Below are 27,187 nucleotides of genomic sequence, written 5' to 3'. Positions count from 1 at the left end.
CATTTCTAATTCTATTGATTTGAGTCTTCTCCGTTTTTTTTCTTGATAAGTCTGGCTAATGGTTTATCAATTTTGTTTATCTTCTCAAAGAACCAGCTTTTAGTTTTATTGATCTTTGCTATCGTTTCCTTCATTTCTTTTTCATTTATTTCTGATCTGATTTTTATGATTTCTTTCCTTCTGCTAACTTTGGGGTTTTTTTGTTCTTTCTCTGTTTGCTTTAGGTGCAAGGTTAGGTTGTTTATTTGAGATGTTTCCTGTTTCTTAAGGTAGGATTATATTGCTATAAACTTCCCTCTTAGAACTGCTTTTGCTGCATCCCATAGGTTTTGGGTCGTCGTGTCTCCATTGTCATTTGTTTCTAGGTATTTTTTGATTTCCTCTTTGATTTCCTCAGTGATCACTTCATTATTAAGTAGTGTATTGTTTAGCCTCCATGTGTTTGTATTTTTTATGGATCTTTTCCTGTAATTGATATCTAGTCTAATAGTGTTGTAGTCGGAAAAGATACTTGATACAATTTCAATTTTCTTAAATTTACCAAGGCTTGATTTGTGACCCAAGATATGATCTATCCTGGAGAGTGTTCCATGAGCACTGGAGAAGAAAGTGTATTTTGTTGTTTTTGGATGGAATGTCCTATAAATATCAGTTAAGTCCATCTTGTTTAATGTATCATTTAAAGCTTGTGTTTCCTTATTTATTTTCATTTTGGATGATCTGTCCATTGGTGAAAGTGGGGTGTTAAAGTCCCCTAATATGAATGTGTTACTGTCAATTTCCCCTTTTATGGCTGTTAGTATTTGCCTTATGTATTGAGGTGCTCCTATGTTGGGTGCATAAATATTTACAATTGTTATATCTTCTTCTTGGATCAATCCCTTGATCATTATGTAGTGTCCTTCTTTGTCTCTTCTAATAGTCTTTATTTTAAAGTGTATTTTGTCTGATTTGAGAATTGCTACTGCAGCTTTCATTTGATTTCCATTTGCGTGGAATATTTTTTTCCATCCCCTTACTTTTAGTCTGTATGTGTCTCTAGGTCTGAAGTGGGTCTCTTGTAGGCAGCGTATATATGGGCCTTTTTTTGGTATCCATTTAGCCAGTCTGTGGCTTTTGGTGGGAGCATTTAATCCATTTACATTTAAGATAATTATTGATATGTATGTTCCTATTCCCATTTTCTTAATTGTTTTGGGTTCGTTATTGTAGATCTTTTCCTTCTCTTGTGTTTCTTGCCTAGAGAAGTTCCTTTAGCAGTTGTTGTAGAGCTGGTTTGGTGGTGCTGAACTCTCTCAGCTTTTGCTTGTCTGTAAAGGTTTTAATTTCTCCATCGAATCTGAATGAGATCCTTGCTGGGTAGAGTAATCTTGGTTGTAGGTTTTTCTCCTTCATCACTTTAAATATGTCCTGCCAGTCCCTTCTGGCTTGCAGAGTCTCTGCTGAAAGATCAGCTGTTAACCTTATGGGGATTCCCTTGTGTGTTATTTGTTGTTTTTCCCTTGCTGCTTTTAATATATTTTCTGTGTATTTAATTTTTTTTTTTTTTTTTTTTTTTTGCGGTACATGGGCCTCTCACTGTTGTGGCCTCTCCCATTGTGGAGCACAGGCTCCGGACACGCAGGCTCAGCGGCCATGGCTCACGGGCCCAGCCGCTCCGCGGCATGTGGGATCTTCCCGGACCGGGGCACAAACCCGTGTCCCCTGCATCGGCAGGCGGACTCTCAACCACTGCGCCACCAGGGAAGCACTGTGTATTTAATATTTGACAGTTTGATTAATATGTGTCTTGGTGTGTTTCTCCTTGGATTTATCCTGTATGGGACTCTCTGTGCTTCCTGGACTTGAGTAACTATTTCCTTTTCCATATTAGGGAAGTTTTCAACTATAATCTCTTCAAATATTTTCTCATTCCCTTCTTTTTCTCTTCTTCTTCTGGAACCCCTATAATTTGAGTGTTGGTGCGTTTACTGTTGTCCCAGAGGTCTCTGAGACTGTCCTCAGTTCTTTTCATTCTTTTTTCTTTGTTCTGCCTGCAGTAGTTATTTCCACTATTTTATCTTCCAGGTCACTTATCCGTTCTTCTGCCTCAGTTATTCTGCTATTGATCCCTTCTAGAGAATTTTTAATTTCATTTATTATGTTGTTCATTGTTGCTTGTTTCCTCTTTAGTTCTTCTAGGTCCTTGTTAAATGTTTCTTGAATTTTCTCTATTCTATTTGCAAGATTTTGGATCATCTTTACTATCATTATTCTGAATTCTTTTTCAGGTAGACTGCCTATTTCCTCTTCATTTGTTAGATCTGGTGGGTTTTTAATCTTGCTCCTTCTTTTGCTGTGTGTTTTTCTGTCTTCTCATTTCGCTTATCTTACTATGTTTGGGGTCTCCTTTTCGCAGGCTGCAGGTTCGTAGTTCCCGTTGTTTTTGGTGTCTGTCCCCAGTGGCTAAGGTTGGTTCGGTGGGTTGTGTAGGCTTCCTGGTGGAGGGGACTGATGCTTGTGTTCTGGTGGATGAGGCTGGATGTTATCTTTCTGGTGGGCAGGTCCACGTCTGGTGGTGTGTTTTGGGGTGTCTGTGACCTTATTATGATTTTAGGCAGCCTCTCTGCTAATGGGTGGGGTTGTGTTCCTGTCTTGCTAGTTGTTTGGCATAGGGTGTCCAGCACTGTAGCTTGCTTGTTGTTGGGTGAATCTGGGTCCTGGTGTTGAGATGGAGATCTGGGAGATTTTCGCCATTTGATATTATGTGCAGCTGGGAGGTCTCCTGTGGACCAGTGTCCTGAAGTTGGCTCTCCCACCTCAGAGGCACAGCACTGACTCGTGGCAGCAGCACCAAGAGCCTTTCATCCACACGGCTCAGAATAAAAGGGAGAAAAAGTAGAAAGAAAGAGGATAAAATAAAATAAAGTAAGATAAAATAAAAGTTATTAAAATAAAAAATAATTATTAAGAAAAAAAATTTTTTTAATTAAAAGCAAAACTAAACAAAAACGAACAGACAGGACCCTAGGACAAATGGTGGAAGCAAAGCTATACAGACAAAATCTCACACAGAAGCATACACATACACACTCACAAAAAGAGGAAAAGGGAAAAAATAATAAATCTTGCTCTCAAAGTCCACCTCCTCAATTTAGGATGACCCGTTGTCTATTTAGGTATTCTACAGATGCAGGGTACATCAAGTTGATTGTGGTGATTTAATCCGCTGCTCCTGAGGCTGCTGGGAGAGATTTCCCTTTCTCTTCTTTGTTCGCACAGCTCCCGGGGTTCAGCTTTGGATTTGGCCCCGCCTCTGCGTGTAGGTCGCGGGAGGGCGTCTGTTCTTCGCTCAGACAGGACGGGGTTAAAGGAGCAGCTGCTTCGGGGGCTCTGGCTCACTCAGACTGGGGAAAGGGAGGGGCACGGAGTGCGGGGTGGGCCTGCGGCGGCAGAGGCCACCGTGACGTTGCACGAGCCTGAGGCGCGCCGTGCGTCCTCCCGGGGAAGTTGTCCCTGGATCCTGGGACCCTGGCAGTGGCGGGCTGCACAGGCTCCCAGGAGGGGGGTGTGGACAGTGACCTGTGCTCGCACACAGGCTTCTTGGTGGCGGCAGCAGCAGCCTTAGCGTCTTATGCCCGTCTCTGGGGTGCGCGCTGTTAGCCGTGGCTCGCGCCCGTCTCTGGAGCTCCTTTAAGCAGCGCTCTGAATCCCCTCTCCTCCCGCACCAGGAAACAAAGAGGGAAGAAAAAGTCTCTTGCCTCTTAGGCAGCTCCACATTTTTCCCGGACTCCTTCCCGGCTAGCCGTGGTGCACTAACCCCTGCAGGCTGTGTTCACGCCGCCAACCCCAGTCCTCTCCCTGGGATCTGACCGAAGCCCGAGCCTCAGCTCGCAGCCCCCGTCCGCCCCGGCGGGTGAGCAGACAAGCCTCTCGGGCTGGTGAGTGCCGGTCGGCACAGATCCTCTGTGCGGGAATCTCTCTGCTTTGCCCTCCGCACCGCTGTGGCTGTGCTCTCCTCCGCGGCTCCAAAGCTTCCCCCCTCCGCCACCCGCAGTCTCCGCCCGCGAAGGGGCTTCCTAGTATGTGGAAATCTTTCCTCCTTCACAGCTCCCTCCCACTGGCGCAGGTCCCGTCCCTATTCTTTTGTCTCTGTTTATTCTTTTTTCTTTTGCCCTACCCAGGTACGTGGGGAGTTTCTTGCCTTTTGGGAGGTCTGAGGTCTTCTGCCAGCGTTAAGTGGGTGTTCTATAGGAGCAGTTCCACGTGTAGATGTATTTCTGATGTATCTGTGGGGAGGATGGTGATCTCCGCGTCTTACTCTAACGCCATCTTCCCCCTCTCCCGCCCATCTCCTCACTTTGATATCTGTGAAGAATTCTCTCTTTTTTTTTTTTAATTTATTTATTTTTGGCTGCGTTGGGTCTTCGTTGCTGTGCACGGGCTTCTCATTGTGGTGACTTCTCTTGTTGCGGAGCACGGGCTTCAGTAGTTGTCGCATGCGGGCTCAGTAGTCGTGGCTCGCAGGCTCTAGAGCACAGGCTCAGTAGTTGTGGTGCACGGGCTTGGTTGCTCCGCGGCATGTGGGATCTTCCTGGACCGGGGCTTGAACCTGTGTCCCCTCCACTGGCAGGCGGATTCTTAACCACTGTGCCACCAGGAAAGCCCCCAAAATTCTCTTGATTATTTAAAAGCAAGATCCTCAAGTACTATGTATGGTAAGAGCGTTTTTCTGAGAGCATTGTTGTGGGTTGCATGAATCAGTATTATTCAGTATTATGAGTAACAGAACTTTGGAGTGATGTATTAATGTATGTCTTATTCCTAAGGGAGGTTGTTTTATAACTTTTCTCCTTCTCATGGACTGCAGAGAAATACCAAAGGTGACGTGACTTGCCTAAAATCCCACGGGAACTTGTCAGAGAAAGCTGAGCTCAGGGCCCCTTTGACGTAAGGGCAGTGTACTCACGCCATCTCGTTGTGTTTTTACCAGGTACTTTGTGATGTGAACCCCTGCTTCTTACCTCCTTCCCAGAGGGATTTAGGACAGAGACAAAACTCATGTCACAAACAAAATAATTCCTCCATAAGTTTGGAATGCTCCCCTGTGAAGCTCTGAAAATGTGTTTTTAAAAAGCGGGGCGTGGGTTTGCTTATTGTAAAGTCTGTAGGAATGTCTGCGGTTCCCCTCTCACCCAGATGTTGATTCTGAGGATTAGAGTCCTCAGTTGGTGGCATGTTGTTGTAAGTTTGAGGCAGGCGTGAGCGTGAACGTCGTGGGGTGCTGTCCGTGGACTTGGAGCGTCCCCCGATCTCTGTTCTTGGCACTGTACCTGGACTCCTGTGGTGTCATCTCATTGCTGTGATCAAGTATTTCAGTGCGTTTGAAATGAATGATTGCAAAGCGACTCAAGAATAATAATAGGTCAGGCAGTTTTCATCTCTTTCGTATTTCCTACGAGGCGGTCTTTGTGCTAGCCAAACCCGGATCCGAATCCCTCGCTCGGGGTGGGCAGTCTGTTAAAATGCAGATTCCTGGGCCCCAGCCCAGACCCATCAGCTTGGCACCTCGGAGGGTGGGGCTCTGGGATTTGCATCTTTAGCAGGTTCCCTGGGTGATTCCTAGGCACGGATAAGTCTGAGAATTACTACTGAGGATCCTCAGAACAGTGTCTTTGAAAAGGTTCCCGGGGGAATGGCTGCTTCTATTGCACGTGTTTTGTGGGAATCGGCCCCTAGGGTCACTTGGAGGCTCGGTGCCCCTCGTGACATCTGTCTACATCTGCAGACACGGCAGGGCACTTGGATCCACTGAAGGCTTTCCCAGCATTATGTTCGCATAACCCTCCAGCAGACTGATTTCTCACTGCTTGCTCCTCAGACTGGAGGGCGACAGTATGGAACCCCCGTGAGCCCCCATGGGTTCCAGGGCTGCCTGTTCCCTCCTCCTGTGTCGCCAGGACCGTGCTCTCACTCCCCAGCCTGTTTTCCCCTTGTCCTTCCCTCCTTACCACTCAGGCAAGGTTTCTCCCCCTTAGACAGGTGTCTGGGGGCTGAGTAAATCCCAAGGCAAGTACCAAGGGCCCAGAGGGCTGAGGAGAGGGGAACAGCGCGTGGCGGAGGATGGTGGGCTCCCAGGGGGACATCGCAGCCCTCAGGGCCAGCAGGAGGAAAGGCGGGGTGCCCAGGGCGTGTTTGGGAGCTCCGTACAGAGGGAGAGCCTGGATGCAGGGAGCGCAGGTCGTCTGACCCTCGCGGTCCACGGCAGGAGCATCTCTGAAAAAATGTCCTCACTCCTCTCCTCTTCCACACCCTTCCTTTCCTCCTGCCCGTGCTGCCGCCACCCGCTCGCAGACACCGGGGGTCAGGAGAGCAAGCGTATGGGCACCTGCACGGCTGCTCCAATGCACCCCGAGCCAAACCCTGACCGGTGACCGCCCTCAGGGCTCCCGCGAACACACACCCACCCCGTGGGAAGAGCCGCGTGTCTCGTGGGGCTGGAGCCTGTGCTGACACCTGCTTTCCGTCTCCCCTTCAAAGGCCTTCTCACAGGCTCTGCCAGGCCAGCCTCTGCCCCCCACATGGGCCTGTTAACAGACTGTGCAGGCTGCGAAAATCGGGGGAAATTCCAACAGGCAGCATGTCATCGAGTTTGACACTCCTGTAGTCCAGTGGGCTGCAGAGTTTGAGGCCTGAGTCGATAGACACACGTACATTCAAACCACATTCTTTTGGTGCCAGTGAAAGTCCTAATAAAGTGAGAGTGAACTGTTTATCTCTGGGGGAAGTATGGACTGAAATACAAATTTTTTTTTTTTTTTTTTTTTTTTTTTTTTGGCCACACTGTGCAGCATGTGGGATCTTAGTTCCCTGACCAGGGATTGAGCCCACGCCCCCTGCATTGGAAGAGTGGAGTCTTAACCACTGGACCACGAGGGAAGTCCCTCAAATATAAATCTTAAAATAAGGGATGTACTGGCTAGTGGTAGATCAGTAATACCTTAAAAAAACAAAACATTTTAACCATTTGTAAATGCTTTTCCTTTTAAGTTTCAAATTAAATTTAAATTGTATGCACAGCCTAAACAATGTTTAGCTTCACAAACTTTCTCACAAAGCAGACATCTCAATTTCAGAGGCCGTGCCCCAGCGCCCAGGCACCAAGGGAAAGGGGAGTTCTAAGCAATGATATCAGTTTGTCAGTGTCAGCAGATTGTGTACCCAACTTGCTGTGTTTTTTTGTCATTGCAGGTGATTTTTAAAGCCAAGTCAAAATATTCTCCCGAATTACTCAAATACCGGTAAGTTCACCCCCCGCCCCCCACCCCCCGGGACATTTCTCTGTGTTACAGCAGGTGACCTCGAGGTTTGCACACATCACTCCTCTGTGAGCTGCCCGAAACCGGCCTGCTTGCCGGGTGTTGCGTTCACTGCTCACTGAATCACCGCTTAGCAGGCCTTGCAGCATGTTGGCCATGATTAGAAGAAACAAGAGTGTGGTAGGGACTTCCCTGGCGGCCCAGTGGTTAAGACTCCCAGCTTCCACTGCAGGGGGCGTGGGTTTGATCCGTGGTCGGGGAACTAAGATCCCACATGCCGTGTGGCATGGCCAAAAAAGAAACAAGAGTCTGGTGCCTTTCCTAACCAGGGAGAACGGAGAGGGGAAATAAGTCCAAGTCATGCATGCTGCATCTAAACCTTTCCGAGGCGCTTGCGAGGTCAAGGGCCTCAGCAGAAGGAAGGCGAGCTCCCTAAAGATGCCCACGGGGCCAGACATCCCCCTTCCTCCCCTCTGGGTGCAGGTGCAGCTCTGGTAGAGCCTTGTCCCCAGGCCCTGCCCCCTCCCCCTGGTGGCCTGACCCCCCAGTCCCTGGCTGCCGACTGCTGGCGGGCTCTGTTTCTGGAACTCACCAGTGAGGCCCATGCAGGGCTGAGCAGGAGAGGCGTATAATCTGGAAGGGGAGGCTTTAAATCACATGCCGAATTGATGGCAGGAGGTAGATATGCATGTTTTTCCTGGGGGTGCGGGGCGGGTCCATCGCTTTCCCCAAGTTTTCAAAGAGGCCTATTGACTTCCCAGCAGCAAAGAACCCCAGTGGCTTCAAGAATGGTCAGCCTTGGGGGACTTCCCTGGGGCCGGGGTGGTGGTGGTGGGATGAATTGGGAGATTGGGATTGACATGTATACACTAATATGTATAAAATAGAGAACTAATAAGAACCTGCTGTATAGAAAAAAACATAAAACAAAATTCAAGAATGGTCAGCCTTGGGCAGAGGGGGAAGGGAGACAAGGTGTTCAGAAGGTGTGAGATGGGCACCATGTGAGCCAAGGTGTCCTGATTTCCCTGCCTGGGAGAGCTCGGCTGCCTAGGTAAACATTTCTGGAAAGGTGGCTTTGGCCACCTACCTTCTAGAGTCGAAATGAAATTTTAGTTATTTTGTTACTTTACAAACATGTAAAAATGTATACATATTTTATTTAAACATGTATCATCTTAAATTTACAAAGACTTTTATTTAAAATTCTGAAAGTATATGTTTTTCTTCTTTTTTTTTTTTTTTTTTTCGGTATGCGGGCCTCTCACCGCTGTGGCCTCTCCCACTGCGGAGCACAGGCTCCGGACGCGCAGGCTCAGCGGCCACGGCTCACGGGCCCAGCCGCTCCGCGGCATATGGGATCCTCCCAGACTGGGGCACGAACCTGTGTCCCCTGCATCGGCAGGTGGACCCTCAACTACTGTGCCACCAGGGAAGCCCTGGAAGTGTATGTTTTGATCCTCCTTTTGTATCCCAGGAAGCTGAAGTTCAGAAAGTTAGGTGATAGTACATGGGCCAAGATACAAGTGATGAGACTTGCGTGCTGTGTGTTTGTTTTTGTTTTTCATCTGATCTTGATGTTTCCCTTCAATGCTTTTTTAAAAAAATTTACTTATTTATTTTTGGCTGCGTTGGGTTCTCGTTGCTGTGTGCGGGCTTTCTCTAGTTGCGGCAAACGGGGGCTACTCTTCATTGCGGTGCGCGGGCTTCTCATTGCGGTGGCTTCTCTTGTTGTGGAGCACGGGCTCTAGGTGTGTGGGCTTAAGCAGTTGTGGCACGTGGGCTCAGTAGTTGTCACTTGCGGGCTCTAGAGCGCAGGTTCAGTAGTTGTGGCGCACGGGCTTAGTTGCTCCGCGGCATGTGGGATCTTCCCAGACCAGGGCTTGAACCCGCATCCCCTGCATTGGCAGGCGGATTTTTAACCACTGCGCCACCAGGGAAGCCCTTCACTGCTTTTTAAAAAAATTTTATTGAGGTATATTTGATTTACGATGTGTTAATTTCTGCTGTACCGCAAAGTGACTCCGTTATACATATACACATTCTTTTTCATATTCGTCTCCATTATGGTTTATCACAGGATATTGAAAATAGTTCCTTGTACTATACAGTAGGACCTTGTTTATCCGTTCTGTATGTAATAGCTTGCATCTGCTAGTCCCAAACTCCCAATCCATCCCTCCCCCAACCCACCTTGACAATCACAAGTCTGTTCTCTGTGTCTGTCCCTTCACTACTTTTGAGGAGTTCAGTTCATGTTTCTGCCAGACTATTTGTCTGGGACTTCAGAGTCTACCATGGAATGATGTTGCTTCTAAGAAGGACAGTTTAAAGTAGCAATATTTTACAGCCAGCCCTCCGTATCCACAGATTCCACACCTGCAGATCTGGAGGGTGGGAGGGGGCTGACAGTCCCTTATGTGACATGTACGACACTATTCTCTGTAGTGGACTTGAGCATCCTTGGATTTTGGTATTGGCTGGTGATCCTGGAAGCTGTCCCTTGCAGATACCGGGGGACAGCTGTATTAGGAAAACTTGGGGACGTGCAGGAGGAGGAACATTAGAAATTAAGCTTGCACATGGGCCTCAGTGGAGGCTGTTTGGAACGTGAGTCGACTTGGACAGAGGCAGTGGCTCGAGACAAGCGCTTTTTTTTTTTTTTTTTTTTTGTGGTACGCGGGCCTCTCACTGTTGTGGCCTCTCCTGCTGCGGAGCACAGGCTCCGGATGTGCAGAGGCTCATCCTCTGCGCCACCAGGGAAGCCCGACAAGCGCTTTTAAAAAATATAGATTTCAAGGATTATTTTCACAGATGATTATCATACAGTATTATAATGTATTATGTGCAAAATTCCATTAAAAAACATTTACAAAAGGAAGTACGACACGGTATGTGTTGAGGGTTCTAGATATACAGCAAAAGCTTAGAAAGGGACAAGGTACAAAGCCAACCAAATTAGATGACTATGCATCTTTACACAGTACAATAACATGTTTTTATAACTACCTGTGTTACGTTGATACGAGACCCTCATCCTCTGTGCAAACTGCCCCCCGCCCAAGGAGGTTTCGTAAAACAGAAATTTAACTTCACCACACATTCTACAACGCAGGTGGGCTTTTTGGTGCATTTGCAAACTCCTTTCCAAACTCACGTAATGTGAGTTTCATTGAGTTTATTTAACTCAATGAAACTCACATTACGTGGTTTCTGCCGAAAATAATTGAATGCTGTTTGTTTTGATTTATGTGGAAAAGGAAAAAAAAAAGCATTGTTCTTACGTTTTTTTCCTCGTGGGGTTTTCAAAATTGCTTCCGAAAGCAAATAACATGGGACAGATTCTGCAAATCTCACTGCATATTCACAGTATTTTCAGCATAGGTGGTTCCTTCTATCTCCTTTTCCCACTTCCTTCAAGGAGCCTGAACCAGCAGACTCCACCCCTTAGTCCTCTGTTAGCGTCTGTATTTCCCTCTCCACCTCTCTCTACATTCATTTCTTTCCTCATCCTCAGCATCACTTGGTGAAAACACAAAACAATGCGATACCACTGAGCGTGAATAAGGTGATAACAGTACATCGGATTTCCAAAGGCATTCTGTGGCCAGTGTCAGTAATACATGGCTGTAAGAAACCCAGCAGTCTCTCCCCACAAAGTTGCCCAAACATCCGGTTACAGAAGAGAGACTTTTAAAATGCAGTACTCTCAAATCCAGCAAGAGATTTCTTTTTGCATATTAAATGTTAAAATCACATGCATAATTATAGAATATCTTAAAGTTACAAAAATATTTTAAAAACCAATCCTGACAGTTTACCTGCAACTGCTATAAAAATTTCTATGAAAGATATAAAAACACAAAGGCTCTTCATTAAAAAAAGAAGGAAGGAAGGGAGGGAGGGAGGAATGGATGGAGACACTGAACTGAGAGGTCTTTCATGCACCGCATCGGACAGTCTTCCCAAAAGCCAGCTGTTGAACTCAAGAGCTTGTACCTTAAATGTTTATTTAGTACGTATACATGCACGTGAGCCAACCCAGCACCTGGCTGGGCGTAGGCAGCAAACGATCTTGGGGCACCTGAACCATCAGATGCAATTCTCCAGCTCCGAAGGATGGATCCTACTGTTACATGAACCTCAGCTACCCTGCTTGGGCGTCGTGGCTAAAGGTGCCCTTGGCCACGTCGGCCTGTGGATGGCTCCGTCACTGAACCGAGCGGTCCCCAAGGAGGTGACTGCTTTGCAAGGACGAGCACGTGGAAGCCAGAGAGGCCAAGTTCCTGACTCCGCTCTTTGGATGCGCCGCTGGGAAGCCTCACGTGTCTCCTAGGAGGCGGTGGGCTCTTCTTCCCCGTACTCCTCGGGGTCGGCCCCCTGGAACTTCTGGGCACAGAGCCGACACACGTCCTCTGTGGTGACATCAGGCCGCAGGAGGAGGTTCTTTCCCGCGCAGCCACTGTTGACATCTTGGAATGCAGGCCGGAGGTAATTCTGAGCGTCGTCCACTGAGGGGATGGTCCGGTTGGTGAGACAAGCGCTTTTGAACATGGTCGTACAGGAGCTGTAACTGAGACCGGAGGAGGGAACGTATTTCCCGAGGAAGAGGGTGCAGAGCAGGAGCCATAGGTGCTGTCACCCTGGGGGAAGAAGAGGGGGAAGAGGGACCAGGGGCCTCCAGGGACAGGCTCAGACGGGGGAAGGATGGGGCGAGGGTCACGCCTTTGAGGTCAGTGAGCAGGTGGTGGGAGGACTTGAGGCAGCAGGGGTACCTGCGGAGGAGGTGATGGGGCAGGAGGTGACGCCTTTTTCTAGAAGTTGCTCTTGACGAGGGTGAGGCCTCACTGCTCCCTGGGTGATGTCAGAGGAGAAGCTCAGGGTCCCTTGAATTCTCACAGCGGCTCTTTGAGGCAGGAAGGAAGGATCAGCTCCGTTTCACAGAGGAGGACACGGCAGCCCCGAGCGGCCGAGGACCCGCCTAGCGTCGTGGCTCTGTGACCCCAGCTCTCTGGGTCACGCCCAGCAGATGAGAGCAGAGCTGGGGAGGGTATGGGGGGAGCGGAGGCTCGATGGCTGTCGTGTGACCATTCAAGACAGAGAGGGTGGCCGGGGGCACACACCAGCAGTGTGTCTGGGTGGTGAGCTGGGCCTGGTTGGCTTTTGCTTTCCCTGTCCCCAGTGTCCTCTAGGGGTCCTGTAGTATTTACTGTAGTAAAGAGTAGTAAGAATTTATATCCACCATGGTATTTAAAACATACCCAGGAGGAGTCCTCCGGAAAAGCTGAATGTCCAGATTGTGCTTCTTGCGGAGGCTCATCGCCGTCACGTGTATACAGGGTGTGTGCACATACCACCAAGGGGCCGGGAACGGTAGGGCTGATTCCAGAGGGTTCTGGATGTTTCTAAATTGTGTTCTTCACAAAAGCACAGCAGATAATAATAAAACAATAAAAAAAATAGGGCTTTCGAGGAACCAGAATGCAGATTTTTGGTGACTCCCCATTGGTCCTGCCTTTGTCTCTCTCTCCATGCCCCTGATTTCCCCCATCACCGTGAGAACGTGGTACAGAGCAGATGAGGTGGATTGCAAGGGCCTGGACCAGTGATCACGTCCTATAAAAGAACCTGTCCTTGGCAACTAATTCATGTGCATCCCCCCTGCCCCAAACCTGTTTCTGTGTGAAAAGCTTTGAGTGCGTGACTACACGTGAAGATGGATCTCTGAGCTTTCAAAGAGCTGCCCACCGCCAGCCTCACGCGGCACAACTCCAGGGGCGAGGGTCACGCTGGACCTTGCCCTGGGCCGGTGGGCGGCAGCTCTCACCACCCCTGTGCACATCTCTCATCTCCTTTAATGGCATCACCCTGTGTCCATCCCCACGGCCCCCCGCCCCCCTGCCTCTGGCACGCCTCCCTGCTCATCTCCCCGGAGCCGTTGTCTGCCGACTGCGGGCTCTTCACCCCTTCCCTGCTCTGCCAGCCCGTCTTTCTCAAAGACAGACATGGCCACGTCGATCACTCCTTTGCTTATCAACCTCGAGTGTTCCCCGGCTGTCCTGCCCGCCCCTCCGGTCTCTCTCCCACCCCCGTCTGTCTCCCCTGCAGGGCTGGTGCTCAGTCCTACAAACACCCTTCAGCCCGAACGAAGCAGACTCTTTCCTGCATCTCTGACTTTGTACCAATCATACTCTGTCTTCCGTGTGCTTTGTCCGTCCCTCCAGTGTCTTCCCGGCCACCCTGAGCAGGGGACCCGGGCCACCTCTTGTCCATCTTGTTACCTCGGCCCCCCAGCACAGGGCTCGGGTGGGAAGAACTGCAGTTCTTTCTCTCTAACTTTGAAAGAGACAGCCCCTCAAGTTTAGATTGGCTCCACAAGAAGGGGGAGGATCTAGTATCTGCTGCAGTAGCGTGTGTAGGAGAGAAAGGGCAGCCCTTGTTTAGTCAGCTGCCGCTTCCTGGATTCAGAGGGCACATTTCATCTGGCTGACTCCTTCCCTCTCTTCCTCCCTGACATTTATTGAGCTCCTGCGGTATACAGTGTGGATAGAGGGGGGAAGGAAAGAGCCGAAATCTCGACCCTCGTGGAGCGAACTGCCTGGGTAGAAGCAGCATGTGGTCAGATCACTGTCCGTATGCTTCATTATAAACTGGTGATAAGTCTGCGAAGTTCAAGTGCGGGGACCGGGAAGCGGACCTCAGGGAGACCTGATCGTGTGCGTCTGGTGAGGGCTGGGTGTGCAGGAGGTGTCAGGAAAGGCTTCTTGGAAGCAGTGATGTTTGAGCTAAGATCTGAAGGCTGAGGAGGGGTGGGGTAGGCCAAGTTCCTTTGGTAGAAAAAGTATGTGAGAGCCTCTGCCAGTGGATAGTAAATCATTCATTGCAAGACATAAAATCCCATTCAGATTAGCTTGGGTAAGTGGGGGGTTTATTCCATCACCCTGACATCTGATGGCAGGAAAGCAAACTGCAGCTGCCCCATCGCTGTGCTTCACCTCCCAGCAGTCACTGCACCGGCTACTGTCAGTGGCGTGATGGCTGGAGCTGGGACCAGGACCCAGTCTGTGATGGCTTTGGAAGACCCCAACACTACCTTCTAGCTTCAAGCCCACTTTTAGTTGCTGGTTTTCTGCTTTGGGACTTGCGGACATATTCAACTTAAATGGTCTATTTTTGAGCCAAACCAGTCTGTTCCTTATTTGCCTCTTGAGTGATATTTACCTGAAGTAAACACGATATGGACAGTCCTAGAGGGAAACTTGAACTGATTTCGGTTTTGGTAAATCTGAGAAACCTCTCTCTAGACCTTGCACAGGTCACGTAGGCGGCGTGTAGCTCTGAGAAACCACAAGTCAAAAACGGCTAGTGGGGGCTTCCCTGGTGGCGCAGTGGTTGAGAGTCTGCCTGCCGATGCAGGGCACGCGGGTTCGTGCCCCGGTCTGGGAAGATCCCACATGCCGCGGAATGGCTGGGCCCGTGAGCCATGGCCGCTGAGCCTGGGTGTCCGGAGCCTGTGCTCCGCAATGGGAGAGGCCACAACAGTGAGAGGCCCGTGAGCCATGGCCGCTGAGCCTGTGCGTCTGGAGCCTGTGCTCTGCAACGGGAGAGGCCACAACAGTGAGAGGCCCGTGTACCGAAAAAAAAAAACAGAAAACGGCCAGTGGCATAGCCTGTCCCCTTCCGGCCCGGGGAAAGTGCTGAGGCTGAGGCTTACTCACTGCAGACCGTCCACTAGTGAGTGTTCCCACGCAAAAGGGGGTGCTGCCCAGACTCGATGACTTTGGGGGGGGTGGTAAAACCCTTTCTTTTCCAGCTGCGCCACTTGCAGGATCTTACTTCCCCTACCAGGGGTGGAACCCTGGCCCTCGGCAGTGAAAGCGCAGAGCCCTAACCACTGGACCACCAGGGAATTCCCTAAAATCCTTTTTAAGCATTATCTCGCTTGATCTGCAAAAACAGCCAGCAAGGTGGGTATTATTTAGTCTGCTTTCGGATGGTGACACTGAGGATCACCCAGGGCGATCTTGCCCAGGTTCTCAGAGTGCAGGATGCTTCCCGCTCTCCCCGAAACCCAGCCCTGCCTCGGAGCCCAGCTCTGCTCTCTGCATTCTTGTGAGTAGGGGGTGCATCAGCCCATGTACATACACCCCTCTGATCCTCACAGCCTCCCAGGGACAGGGGAAGCGGGGCTCGGGTAAAGGACCTTCCTGAGAGCACAGTTTGTAGTTGATTCCTCTTTTAGATTGGGAACCCTCCAAAGACCAAGCTCTTTTTTTTTTCTTTTTTTTGATTTTTTTAATTGAAATATAGTTGATGTACAATGTTGTGCCGATCTCAGCTGTACAGCAAAGGGGCTCAGTTATACACATATACACATTTTGTTTTATGTTCTTTCCCATTATGGTTTATCACAGGATATTGAATATAGTTCCCTGTGCTCTACAGTAGGACTTTGTTGTTTATCCATTCTAAATGTAATCGTTTGCATCTACCAGCCCCAAACTCTGAGCTCTTAAGTGTTAACGTTGGCATGTTCTGCTTCTAGCATTTAACCAAAAAAAAAAAAAATCACAGTTTCCTTGTGGATTGATCTAGAATGTACGGGCAGCATGTGTGGAAGGATGCCTTCAGTCTCTTCTCTGGTCCTTCCCAGGTTACCCCTCTACCTGGCCTCGCTCTTCATCAGCCTCGTTTTCCTGCTGGTGAATTTAACCTGTGCAGTGCTGGTGAAGACGGGCACCTGGGAGAGGAAAGGGATCGTCTCCGTGCGTGTGGCCATCAACGACTCGCTCTTCGTGCTGTGTGCTGTCTCCCTGTCCATCTGTCTCTACAAAATCTCCAAGATGTCCTTAGCCAACATTTACTTGGAGTCTAAGGTAAGGTGGACATGTGGTCGAGATCCTGCTGGTTCCCCCTGGTTCTCAGAAGAGTTCCCTGGTTTGCAAACAGAACTCAACCAATGCCTCTCACACCTGACCTCCTGCAAATGATGAGCCGGGTTGTGGTTGCCAAAACAGGGAGCCTTGTAGTTCCTTGAATTTTGTATGTGAGAAGAGTTGGCTCTGGGTGGCTTGTGGCATATGGGGGTGTGCAGGGTTACTGGCAGAGCGCTAAGACTCTGGTTTATGGATACAGCGGTTTAAGTGACATTTTAAAGGACCAGTGGCATTGACTGTGCCACTAATATTAATAGAAACACACACCTAGTGTTCCCTGCGTTCCGGCACTTTTATAAGCGCTCTGCATGTGGAAACGACTGTAACCCTCACAACTCTATGGGAGTAGGTATCACTCACTTGATAGATAGGGAAACTGAGGCAAAAAGAGGTCAGAGGCTCGCCCCGGGTTACACAGCCAGGAGATGCAGAGCCAAGATTTGGTCTCCGCAGCCTGACTCCGGGGTCTGGGGTCTCTCCTCTCCACCACCCTGTCGTAGTGCAGGGAGACTCAGATCCACGCTCACCCCTGCCTTGGCTGTGCCCATAAGGGGGTCCCCCTTAAGAGTGGGAACTGCTCCCGGGGTTCAGGACATCAGGCCTTTCATGGTGACAGTTCAGAGATGGAGCCAGACACGCTGTGTGTTGGGCTGCAGCCCACAGACCTGCAATCCCTGTGCATAACCAGCTTCAAGACCAAAGAAAGAGCCCGGAGTCAGCAACAGAGATATCAGTGGTTTAATAGATGGGGGAGCTTACACGTGTGAAGCAAGGTCCTGCAGAAACACCCCACGGAGTGCAGTGGACGGCAGGCAGGACTTGGTGGCGGTCTTCGCTCCCGGGGCAGGGGAAGGAGAGATTACCAGTTAAGGTGGGGGGATTGACATCCGGTGGGCTCCTTAGTTACCAGGGAAACCAGCAGAGGGGCCCGCCCCTCACCGCCCCCTTGATAAGAACAATCACCAGCTGGGCCCTGGGAGCAAGTATGTAGGCAGGTCAGCCCTGTGAGTAGGTGTAGGTGAAGCGGGCCCTGGTCAGGCAGGGGATGGACAGAGGGCAAGAGAACAGCCACCCTGAGTGGGCTGACCGTACACTGGGAGAGGGCAGCTCCTGCCCATCCTCTTGTTTAGCTGCTGTGCCCCCCACTCTAGGGTTCCTGTCTTCTCCTTTTCTTCCCCCAGAGTTACAAAGAGGGGGGCTTCCCTAGTGGCACAGTGGTTGAGAGTCCGCCTGCCGATGCAGGGGACACGGGTTCGTGCCCCGGTCCGGGAAGATCCCACGTGCCGCGGAGCGGCTGGACCCGTGAGCCATGGCCGCTGAGCCTGCGCGTCCGGAGCCTGTGCTCCGTAACGGGAGAGGCCACAGCAGTGAGAGTCCCGCGTACCGCAAAAAAACAAACAAAAAACAAAGAGGGGCAGGTCTGCTGCCTGGAGCAGGGGTTCTGCGGTGCCCCTCACCAGCCTGGTCCCCGACTCTCCCTCATTGAGAAGCCTGGTGGCGAGTGGAGGTCAGGAGAGACGCCCTGGGCTCTGGCTGGCCGCGGGACCCCAGGCCCACCAGCCTGTCGCCCCACGGAGCCTGGGTTTTCTCATGTGTAAAGCAGTTGAGTGATTTCACAGCTCCTCTGCTTCGGAAATTCAGTGATGCTGTGCCCCGGGGCACCCCCCTGCCTTCCTTGCCTCGCAGCCCGTGTGGCTGTAACATCTTTGGTCTGAAGACTTGAACAACCGTGCCTTCCACGATCCTGTGTCTTCAGGAGTGATCAGTAGATTAAAGTCTGCGCCTCCAACTTCAAAAATACAAAGCCTTCATCAGGACGTCCTGTGATGTGACTGAACTCTTGCCGAATCCCAGAAGTTACTGTGGCACCGTCGTTTTCTGATTGAGAAAAGTCGGCAAATTTTAGACGTCACTTTGCCTGACTTTATTTATAGTGTCTCGTGCATAAGGGCTAGCGAAGGCTTTTTAAGAACAGGATTGTGATTTTTATAGGAGGAGTCACATTTTAGATTGTCGAAGTACCGTTTGGATGACCCCTATGGCAAACAAGCTAATAATAAACTACCACTGGCAAAATAAAACACTAGCTTAGATTTAGTTAATGACTTTCAAACACAAAACTCAAAAATCGGTTTCAGGTTTTTAGTTAACCGTTTCTAGCCAGGGGTCATCTGACTTTGGAAATTGAAACTTCGTAAATGGGGGCACAGATGACGCATTTTCACAGAATTGCAAGCCCTGAGTCACGTGGGGACTCCAGCACTCCCACCTAGAGGATGCTGGGTCTTGAGGAAGTGCTCACCGCCCAGAGCCACTGTCCACGGCAGCGCTGTCTGCCAGCCGCCATCCCTCTGAGGTGGTTTTGTTGTCCTCAAGCCAGGGGCCGGGCGCTGGGCTCATAAGCTGAGAGGGTCCTTGGAGCTGAGCCAGCGGCATTTAGAGATTTAACCAAATAAGACATCTTTCTTGTTCTTCCAAACCTAGGCCTTAGGCAAATGGTCCTGTTTTCAGGCATCTCCAGATCAAGTCCCAGGTTTTGAAGCATCTCTATGAAGATAATTTGAAGTTTGGGATGGGTGTGGTGTGAGGTGAGGTTTGCAGTTGGGTTTAAGGTCTGAGGGTAGAGGAGAAGCTTGGAGGAGACGGCAGTGCCTCTGAGATCGAAGCTTTAGCAGGTCCGAACACAGCCCGTGTTCTGGGAGGGGGCTGGGGTCCTGGGCCCGGAACGGGCGCCCCCCTCATGGCTCCTTCTCTTCCAGGGCTCCTCCGTGTGTCAGGTGACTGCCGTCGGTGTGACCGTCATCCTGCTCTACGCCTCCCGAGCCTGCTACAACCTGTTCATCCTGTCGTTTTCGCAGAGCAGGAATGTCCATTCCTTTGATTACGACTGGTACAATGTGTCAGACCAGGTCAGTGGGCGCCGACGAGGGCCACCTGATCGGTGGCTCTTTGCTTTGCAGCATCCCACGTGGCAGAGAGGTGTAAGCTCCTTGATTCTGCGGCTAAATAGCTGGGTGACCTTGAGAATCACTTACCTGGGTGGTGTCTGCACCCTCACCTTTAAAGTGGGATCATAGTTCCTGCCTTGTTCCAGCTCACATGTCTTCTGAGAAAACTAGGAAACACACACACACACACACACACACACACACACACACACACACTTCTCCTTTCGACTTTCTGGGGCTTTTGTCAAGCAGTACTTAAATTTTTTAAGTGCTTTCATATAAATGTAATATGATGTTATTAAAGGGTGAAATTTGCAAAGGTAAAAACAAGTTGTATCCAGGTTTCAGAAAATACATAAAATTATGAAGTTGTTTTTAATGGAGCATGTAAACTAATAGCATTTGAGGAAATCTAGACAAACGTGATCAAGAATATTAAGGTATTAGTAAGAGCCCATTTTATATCCCAATATGAAACTCTTTCTTTTTTATAATGTATTCTAGAAATTCATAAATTATAAAACAAATGAACAAAGGTAGTGAAATATAATATGGCATCCATCTTCACAAAAGCTCAAAATAAAAAAGAATGAGAATTAGTGTTCTCTCATTTGAGAAATATCGATTCTTTGTCTCCAGCCCTGGGCAAAGTGCTGGGGACACAAAAAAGAACAGATCTAACCCTCCCAGTAGGAGTTTGTGTCTGCTGAGGAAAAGAGCCACGCAGATAAGCCATTACAACAAAGAAACAGAAACGTCTGTAGTAGGAGTCTATTGGATTGAATGGCCAACGCTCCTGAGATGTTCCTGGAAAAACACTGAATACCCAACTCTAGACAAATCCACTTCTAAAATCCCAACAGTGCTCAAACCTTGCACTGAATTGTGACTCTGGAGGAAAGAATAAAATGACCATGATAAGTTAAAACTGTGAGGACAAGATGAAATCCAGAAGAGGCACATGCAAGATGTTATAATTAGAAAGGATAAAAACCGCCACAATGAACACCGCCGCCCCTCACCCAAACGAACAGCACAAATATAGGATGGGGGAAGGTGGGCAAAGCACTGCTGAAGCTCTGTCCTGTTGTGAGAAATCAAACACATAAAGATCTAAACGTTCAGCAATGATAAACTAGAAACTTACTCATAATACATCGAGGATTTTTATTGTGGTAAAATATACAACACAATCGACCGTTTTAATCATCTGTAAATGTCCAGTTCAGAGGCATTCAGTGCACTGACACTCTTGTGCAGCCATCACCACCATCCATCTCCAGAACTTCTTCATCTTCCCAAACTGAGACTCTGTCCCCATTAAACAACAGCGATTTGGTTTTAAAACAAAATAATTATTTCAACGTTTCTTTCAATTAAGAGCTTATAATTATAACGAACTTGAAATATCACAATTTAAAAAATTCTGTTGTTTTGGGGATATCTATTTATTTATACATATCTAGATCTATGTGTTGCAACCAAAATGATCTAGGAGCAAGCAAAACAGACGGCCCCGAGTTGCGGGTTATTTATGTAGAATGGAAGAAGCACACACAACACACTTTTGAGACACGTAGGTAGAATTTGAGATGCAGAGTGTGAGAGTGATCTTGCCGAAGGAGAGCATGATTGGTTCGGTTACTGTACTTTACACGCGATGTAGTAGAGAAGGCAAAAGGATTCCGTTCAGGGGATTGGCCCCTATGGTTTGATGTTGGTGCAGTCTTCCTTTGAAATGATGGCCTTTCTGATCGACGTGCCCAGAGACAACCTCACACACCTTCCCTCTGCCCTACAGAGAGGACAGCACTGCTATCCACATCCACTCAGCCATCTCACGGGTCCGGCAGGTAAACATCCTGGACTCAGAGAATTTTTTTCTAGACAATCTAGCCTGCAGTAAAGCTTTAAAGGATAAATCATAGGATGTGGTTAATGTGAAGAGAAGTTTAAAAACTGACACGTTCATCCCAAGGATGAGACCAAGGGTAACACATGATACGCTGCTCTTAAGAATCGCGAGAAGGCAACAGAGCATTCTCATTACTCAGTTGTTGAAGAAAAGAAAATCAGCTTAGAGACTTAATTTGGATGTAAGGAAGATTCTTGGAGGGTGAAGGAATAAAACCTCAGAGATTGGAAGTATCTGTCTTTGAATATTTTGAAGAAGATAATTATCTATCCTGTCTGGTTTAAATAACTCCCCACCTGAGGTCTGGACCATTAGTAGTATCTGATTTCAACATGCACATTTTTGGGGGAAAGAATTACACTGTATTAGATTATTAGTCTCTGTCATGTTAGAAAGAATCGAATCAAACTTATTTCCTCTGCCCTCAACCTAGCGACTCTTATTTTCTTCTCTTTTCAACAGGCAGACTTGAAGAATCAGCTGGGAGATGCCGGATACATAGTATTCGGAGTGGTCCTCTTTGTGTGGGAACTCTTACCTACCACCTTAGTGGTCTACTTCTTTCGAGTTAGAAATTCTGCGAAGGACCTCGTAAGTAAACCACTTTGTATTTGCAGAAAACATCTCCTAATTCTAATCACGAAGCATACAGTTGGAATTTTTTCTTAGATTTTTCAATAGAGAGCCTCTTCCATCCTATTTTGATATGAAAAGTTCCTTGTCTATTTAATTGAGACTTTCTTTTCCCTTAATTATCTTTTGAGGGAAATTTGTTTTTCAGTTTAGCTTTATTTTACAAAAAAAAAAAATTTAAGTTGCATTTTGAGGCCTGGAGATAGTGATTATCTTTTTATTCTAATGAAACAGCCACCTCACTAGTATTTGAGCCTTGACTTGCTGTGAACCAAAGGTAGAAGCTTTATTTTAGCAAAGGAAAATAGAGAATGGTAGTTCAGCTCTTCACCCCTGTGTTGTGCTGGTTGGTGATTAGGGGGTGGAGTGATGGGGAGATACAACCTTATTGTGAAGAATGCTAAAGTCACTCCCCCAATTTGGTCACGTTTCTGCTCAACCAGCTTCATATAAATGTCTTTATGGGGGCGGGGCAGAAAAATGCCAAACCCGGTGGAGTGGGGAGGCTCCCGGAAGCTTTGCTCCCTGAATTATCCCATCCATAGGAACTAGTGGTAGGATTTTGAATCACTCATCTGTGAAGCCCACAGAAAAGTATAGTGAACAGTTTTTGGCCAATGGAAGCAAAGTGAGGGTGGCAGGGAAAGCATAGATACAGTAACTAACCTGTTTTGTGTTTTATCTTGTCTTTTGTTTTGTTTTCTTATTCATCTCTGGATAGTCACTAGTGAGCCAGGAATAGGAAAAAAAAAAAAAAAGTCATACTGGAGCAGGGTGGGTAGTGGAGAAGCACAGCCTGACCAATGGGCCCTTGAAGACAGAGTGTGTGGGCACTGTTTTCTAGATCTGAGAGTCAGTTTCCTCGCCTTTTATTATTTTTAGCTTCAGGACAGCAGTTCTCTGCTCTGTCTGACCTTTACTGGCATTGGGAACACCTGGAGGTTTCTGTAAAGTCAGACCCAAATGCTTCCCCATCATGTGGCAGAGAAACATGGGGAAGGTGGGCAGGGGACTCCAGGCCAGAGTCTAGTGCCTTGTTTTCTTTCCTTCTCTGAAGACAGACAGTTGAAGCTTTCTGGAAAGAGCCTCTTAACAAACATCCCCGTGCTCACTGTGCTTCTCCTCGGCTCCATGGGCCTTCTCACCAGTGTGACAGAGGCTTAGGAACTACACTCCCTAAACCCAAGGCAGCCTGAAGGAGAGAGTACACATCTGAGTCCTAAGGGGTGAAAGACCGTTGTTCAAAGTACTATTTTTTTTCTCTTGATATTTAATGTTCTTTCCATCACATCTCTGTTGATTAAAATGAAAGAAAAAGGGGCTTCCCTGGTGGCACAGTGGTTGAGAGTCTGCCTGCTGATGCAGGGGACGCGGGTTCGTGCCCCGGTCCGGGAAGATCCCACATGCCGCGGAGCGGCTGGGCCCGTGAGCCATGGCCGCTGAGCCTGCGCGTCCGGAGCGTGTGCTCCTCAGCCACAACAGTGAGAGGCCCGTGTACCGCAAAAAAAAAGAAAGAAAGAAAGAAAGAAATAGTATAAAGAATCATCCTGGTTGAGTTTCAAAGTACTATTTTATTAAGTGAATACAGAACATTAGGGATAGTCTCATTTGTACTCTTAGGTCTCATTGTCCAGGGAAACGTGTCAGCCTTAACACACTCTGTGTGTATGTGTATAGAGTTACTTGGCTATTGTGTTTGAATATATTTACTGTTTAGGGTATTATCTAGAGCAGTGGTTCCCAAACTTTTTGGCGTCAAGACATTTTACACTGTTACATTATTATTTGTTGTTTTGTTTGTTTTTATTGAGGTATAACTGATATAACATTATATTCGTTTTAGTTTACAGTGTAACGATTTGATATTTATATATATTTCAAAATGATCAGCACAGTACGTCCAACTAATGTGTCACCACACATAGCTTATCAATTTTTTTTCTTGCAGTAGGAACTTTCAAGATCCATTCTTATAACTAATTTCAAATATGCAATACAGTATTAACTATAGTCACCATGTTGTACGTGGATCCCCATGACTTATTCATTTTATAACTGGGAGTTTGTATCTTTTGACTTTCTTCACCCATTTCACCCACCTCCAACCTCAGGCAACCACTAGTCTGTTCTCTGTATTTGTGAGCTTGGGGTTTCTTTGTTTTTAGATTCCACATATAAGTGAGATCATATGGTATTGACCTTTTTCTTTTTCTAGTTGACTTATTTCACAACATAATGCCCTCAAGGTCCAACCATATTTTTGCAAATGGCGAGATTTCATTCTTTTTTTTTTTTTTAATTTTATTGAAGTGTAGTTGATTTACAATGTTGTGTTAATTTCTGCTGTACAGCAGTGACTCAGTTATACATATATGTATTCTTTTTCATATTCTTTTCCATTATGGTTTACCAGATTTCATTCTTTTTATGGCTGAATATTTCTAGTGTGTGTGTTATCACATTTTCTTTATCCATCCATGCATTGGTGGACACTTGGGTTGTTTCCACATCTTGGCTATTGTAAATAATGCTGCAGCGAACATGGGGGTATATATATCTTTTTGAATTAGTGTTTTCGTTTTCTCCAGATAAATATGCAGAAGAGAAATTGCTGGATCGTGGTAGTTCTGTTTTTAATTTTTTGAGGAACCTCCACAGTGGCTGCACCAATTTACATTCCCACCAGCAGTGCACGTGGATTCAAGGATTCCCTTTCCTCCACATCCTTGCCAACACTTTTTTTTTTTTTTTGATTATAGCCATTCTGACAGGTATGCAGAGATACTGATTGTGGTTTTGATTTTTATTTCCCTGATCATTAATGACATTGAGCATCTTTTCATGTAACCAGTTGGCCATCTTCTTTGGAAGAATGTTCATATCCTCTGCCCATTTTAAAATCAGATTGTGGTGGTTTTTTTTGTTTTTTGTTTTGCTATTGAGTTGTATGAGTTCTTTATATATTTTGTATATCAACCCCTTATCAGATCTAGGATTTGCCAATATTTTCTACCATTCAGTAGGTTGCCTTTTCATTTTGTTGATGGTTTCCTCTGGTGTGCAGAAGCTTTCTGGTTTCATGTAGTCCCACTTGTATATTTTTGCTTTTATTTCCTTTGCTTTTGGAGTCAGGTCCAAAAATCGTCAAGACTGATGTGAAGGACGTTATTGCCTATGTTTTTTCTAGGAGTTTTATGGTTTCAAGTCTTTCATCCCTTTTTTTTAAAAAAATTTATTTTTGGCTGTGTTGGGTCTTCGTTGCTGCGCGTGGGCTTTCTCTAGTTGCGGTGAGCGGGGGCTACTCTTCGTTGCGGTGCACGGGCTTCTCATTGCAGTGGCTTCTCTTGTTGCGGAGCACGGGCTCTAGGCGCATGGGCTTCAGAAGTTGTGGCGCACAGGCTCTAGTTGTGGCACACGGGCTTAGTTGCTCCGCGGCATGTGGGATCTTCCCAGACCAGGGCTCGAACCCATGTCCCCTGCATTGGCAGGCGGATTCTTTTTTTTTTTTTTTTTTTTTGCAGTACGCAGGCCTCTCACTGTTGTGGCCTCTCCCGTTGCGGAGCACAGGCTCCAGACGCGCAGGCTCAGCGGCCATGGCTCACGGGCCCAGCTGCTCCGCAGCATGTGGGACCCTTCCGGACCAGGGCACGAACCCGTGTCCCCTGCATCAGCAAGCGGACTCTCAACCACTGCGCCACCAGGGAAGCCCCTGTTATCTATCTTTCTGATTCAGGATGCCCTGATAGAGATCTCACTGTGGCTTTTGATTTGTATTTCCCTGATGACTAATGATGTCAAGCATTTTTTATGTACTTATGGGCCATTTGTATATCTTCCTTGGAAAAATGTCTATTCCGATATTTTGCCCACTTTTTAAAAAATTTATTTTTCTTTGGCTGCAGTGCATGGCTTGTGGGATCTTCGTTCCCCAACCAGGGATTGAACCTGGGTGCTTAGCAGTGAGTGCAGAGTCCTAACCACTGGACCACCAGGGAATTCCCTGCCCACTTTTAAATTGAGTTGTCTTTTTACCATTGAGTTATGAGTCCTTTATATATTTTAGATATGTCCCTTGTAAAGATATATGATTTGCAAATATTTTCTCATTCTGTGGCTGTCTTTTCACTTGATGGTCTTTTGACAGAAAAACGTTTTTAATTTTGAAGTCCAGTTTATCTGTTTTTTTGGTTTGTTGCTCATGTTTTTGGTGTCATATCTAAGAATCCTTTGCTAAATTGTAGGTCATGAAGATTTGCCCCTATATTTTAAGAGTTTTATAATTTTTACTCTTTCGTTTAGGTCTTTGATCTATTTTGAGTTACTTTTTGTTTATGTGTGAGGTAAGGGTCCAACTTCATTCTTTGTATAGACATTCTTGAACTGCTGTAAACAGTAAATTTGAAGGTGTCCCACCTTGTATAAGTTCCGCTTTGCTTCCTATGTTTGGCTAGGTGAGTCTTAGAAAAGCAGAAATTCACATATAGATATCCATCCTATAATAACCTTTTTTCATACTCTACTGGTTAACTTTTAAATAGACCACTAGGGACTTCCCTGGTGGTCCAGTGGTTAAGACTCCGTGCTTCCACTGAAGGGAGTGCGGGTTCAGTTCCTGATCGGGGAACTAAGATCCCACATGCTGCACCGTGTGGCCAAAAAAAAAAAAAGACCACTAATGATATGTACAAAGATGTCAGACAAACGTGGGATTTCATGCCAGGTTGAATCCACAAGCGCGAAATCCGCATATACAGAGGACTGACTGCACTATATCATTTTATATTAGGGACTTGAGCGTCCTCGGATTTTGGTATCTGTGGGGGGGGGGGTCCTAGAACCAGTCCCCTGTGGACAACTGTAATTTTTTTTGAGAGGTGAACTCAGCTTGGGGACAGAAACAGGAGAGGCAGATTATAGAAACTGGGTAAGAAACTCTCTCAAAATTTCATCATTTCATTATTTTAGTTTGTTGTGAATGCCCACATCATTATACAGGTTTATATCTAATTTGGGACTGTCTAGTTTGGCTGATTTGGGTATTGTCTGATTTTTCTGTAAGAGATTAAAACGGTGATCATTCACTGCTGCAAGCAGAACTCTGAAAGAAGATTTTGTCCATACTGATGAGAAAAAGTTAATACCTCTTAAATTAAACAGTAACTGAAATGAACACTCCAGCTACAAGTACCTCCATCCAGGTGGATAGAGCATCTTTAGTCTCTTGCAAGAAAGAGATGTTATTTATCTTTGCCTCGTGCAAGGCACAGTGTCTGAAAATACACTGAACCATTACACTGTCTTTGCAGACCAACCCTGGAATGGTCCCCAGCCATGGATTTGGTCCCAGATCTTATTTCTTTGACAACCCTCGAAGATATGACAGTGATGATGACCTTGCCTGGAACATTACCCCTCAGGGACTTCAGGGAAGGTAAGACCCTAGTTCATGCTGGAGGG

The 27,187-nt window shown here is 47.3% G+C and overlaps 2 protein-coding genes across 4 annotated transcripts in view; one reads left to right on the top strand and one right to left on the bottom strand.

The window, feature by feature from the left end:
* Nucleotides 1–27,187, top strand: part of GPR137B (G protein-coupled receptor 137B) — a 50,806-nt gene that overhangs the window by 20,762 nt on the left and 2,857 nt on the right. For both annotated transcript variants that reach the window (XR_004522649.2, XM_019941523.3), the window contains exons 2-6: nucleotides 7,231–7,280; nucleotides 15,952–16,174; nucleotides 18,994–19,143; nucleotides 21,560–21,688; nucleotides 27,037–27,161. Coding sequence is in view for 1 of the 2 variants with exons in the window: in XM_019941523.3 (XP_019797082.2) it covers nucleotides 7,231–7,280; nucleotides 15,952–16,174; nucleotides 18,994–19,143; nucleotides 21,560–21,688; nucleotides 27,037–27,161 (677 nt within the window). In the remaining variant the exon portion in view is untranslated. The remainder of the gene's footprint in view (nucleotides 1–7,230; nucleotides 7,281–15,951; nucleotides 16,175–18,993; nucleotides 19,144–21,559; nucleotides 21,689–27,036; nucleotides 27,162–27,187) is intronic.
* Nucleotides 19,138–27,187, bottom strand: part of ERO1B (endoplasmic reticulum oxidoreductase 1 beta) — an 81,094-nt gene continuing 73,044 nt past the window's right edge. The window contains exon 15 of one of the 2 annotated variants that reach the window (XM_073793639.1): nucleotides 19,138–20,493. In XM_073793639.1, coding sequence (XP_073649740.1) covers nucleotides 20,418–20,493 — 76 coding nt within the window. In that variant the 3' untranslated portion in view covers nucleotides 19,138–20,417. Of the gene's footprint in view, nucleotides 20,494–21,895; nucleotides 22,455–27,187 lie in introns of those variants that run through there. The other variant, XM_019941518.3, reaches the window with a different exon arrangement.

Source organism: Tursiops truncatus, chromosome 16, assembly GCF_011762595.2.
Source record: "Tursiops truncatus isolate mTurTru1 chromosome 16, mTurTru1.mat.Y, whole genome shotgun sequence".
Taxonomy (NCBI): domain Eukaryota; kingdom Metazoa; phylum Chordata; class Mammalia; order Artiodactyla; family Delphinidae; genus Tursiops; species Tursiops truncatus.
Note: the sequence above shows the minus strand (reverse complement) of the source record. Positions and strands in the feature narration are given on the sequence as shown.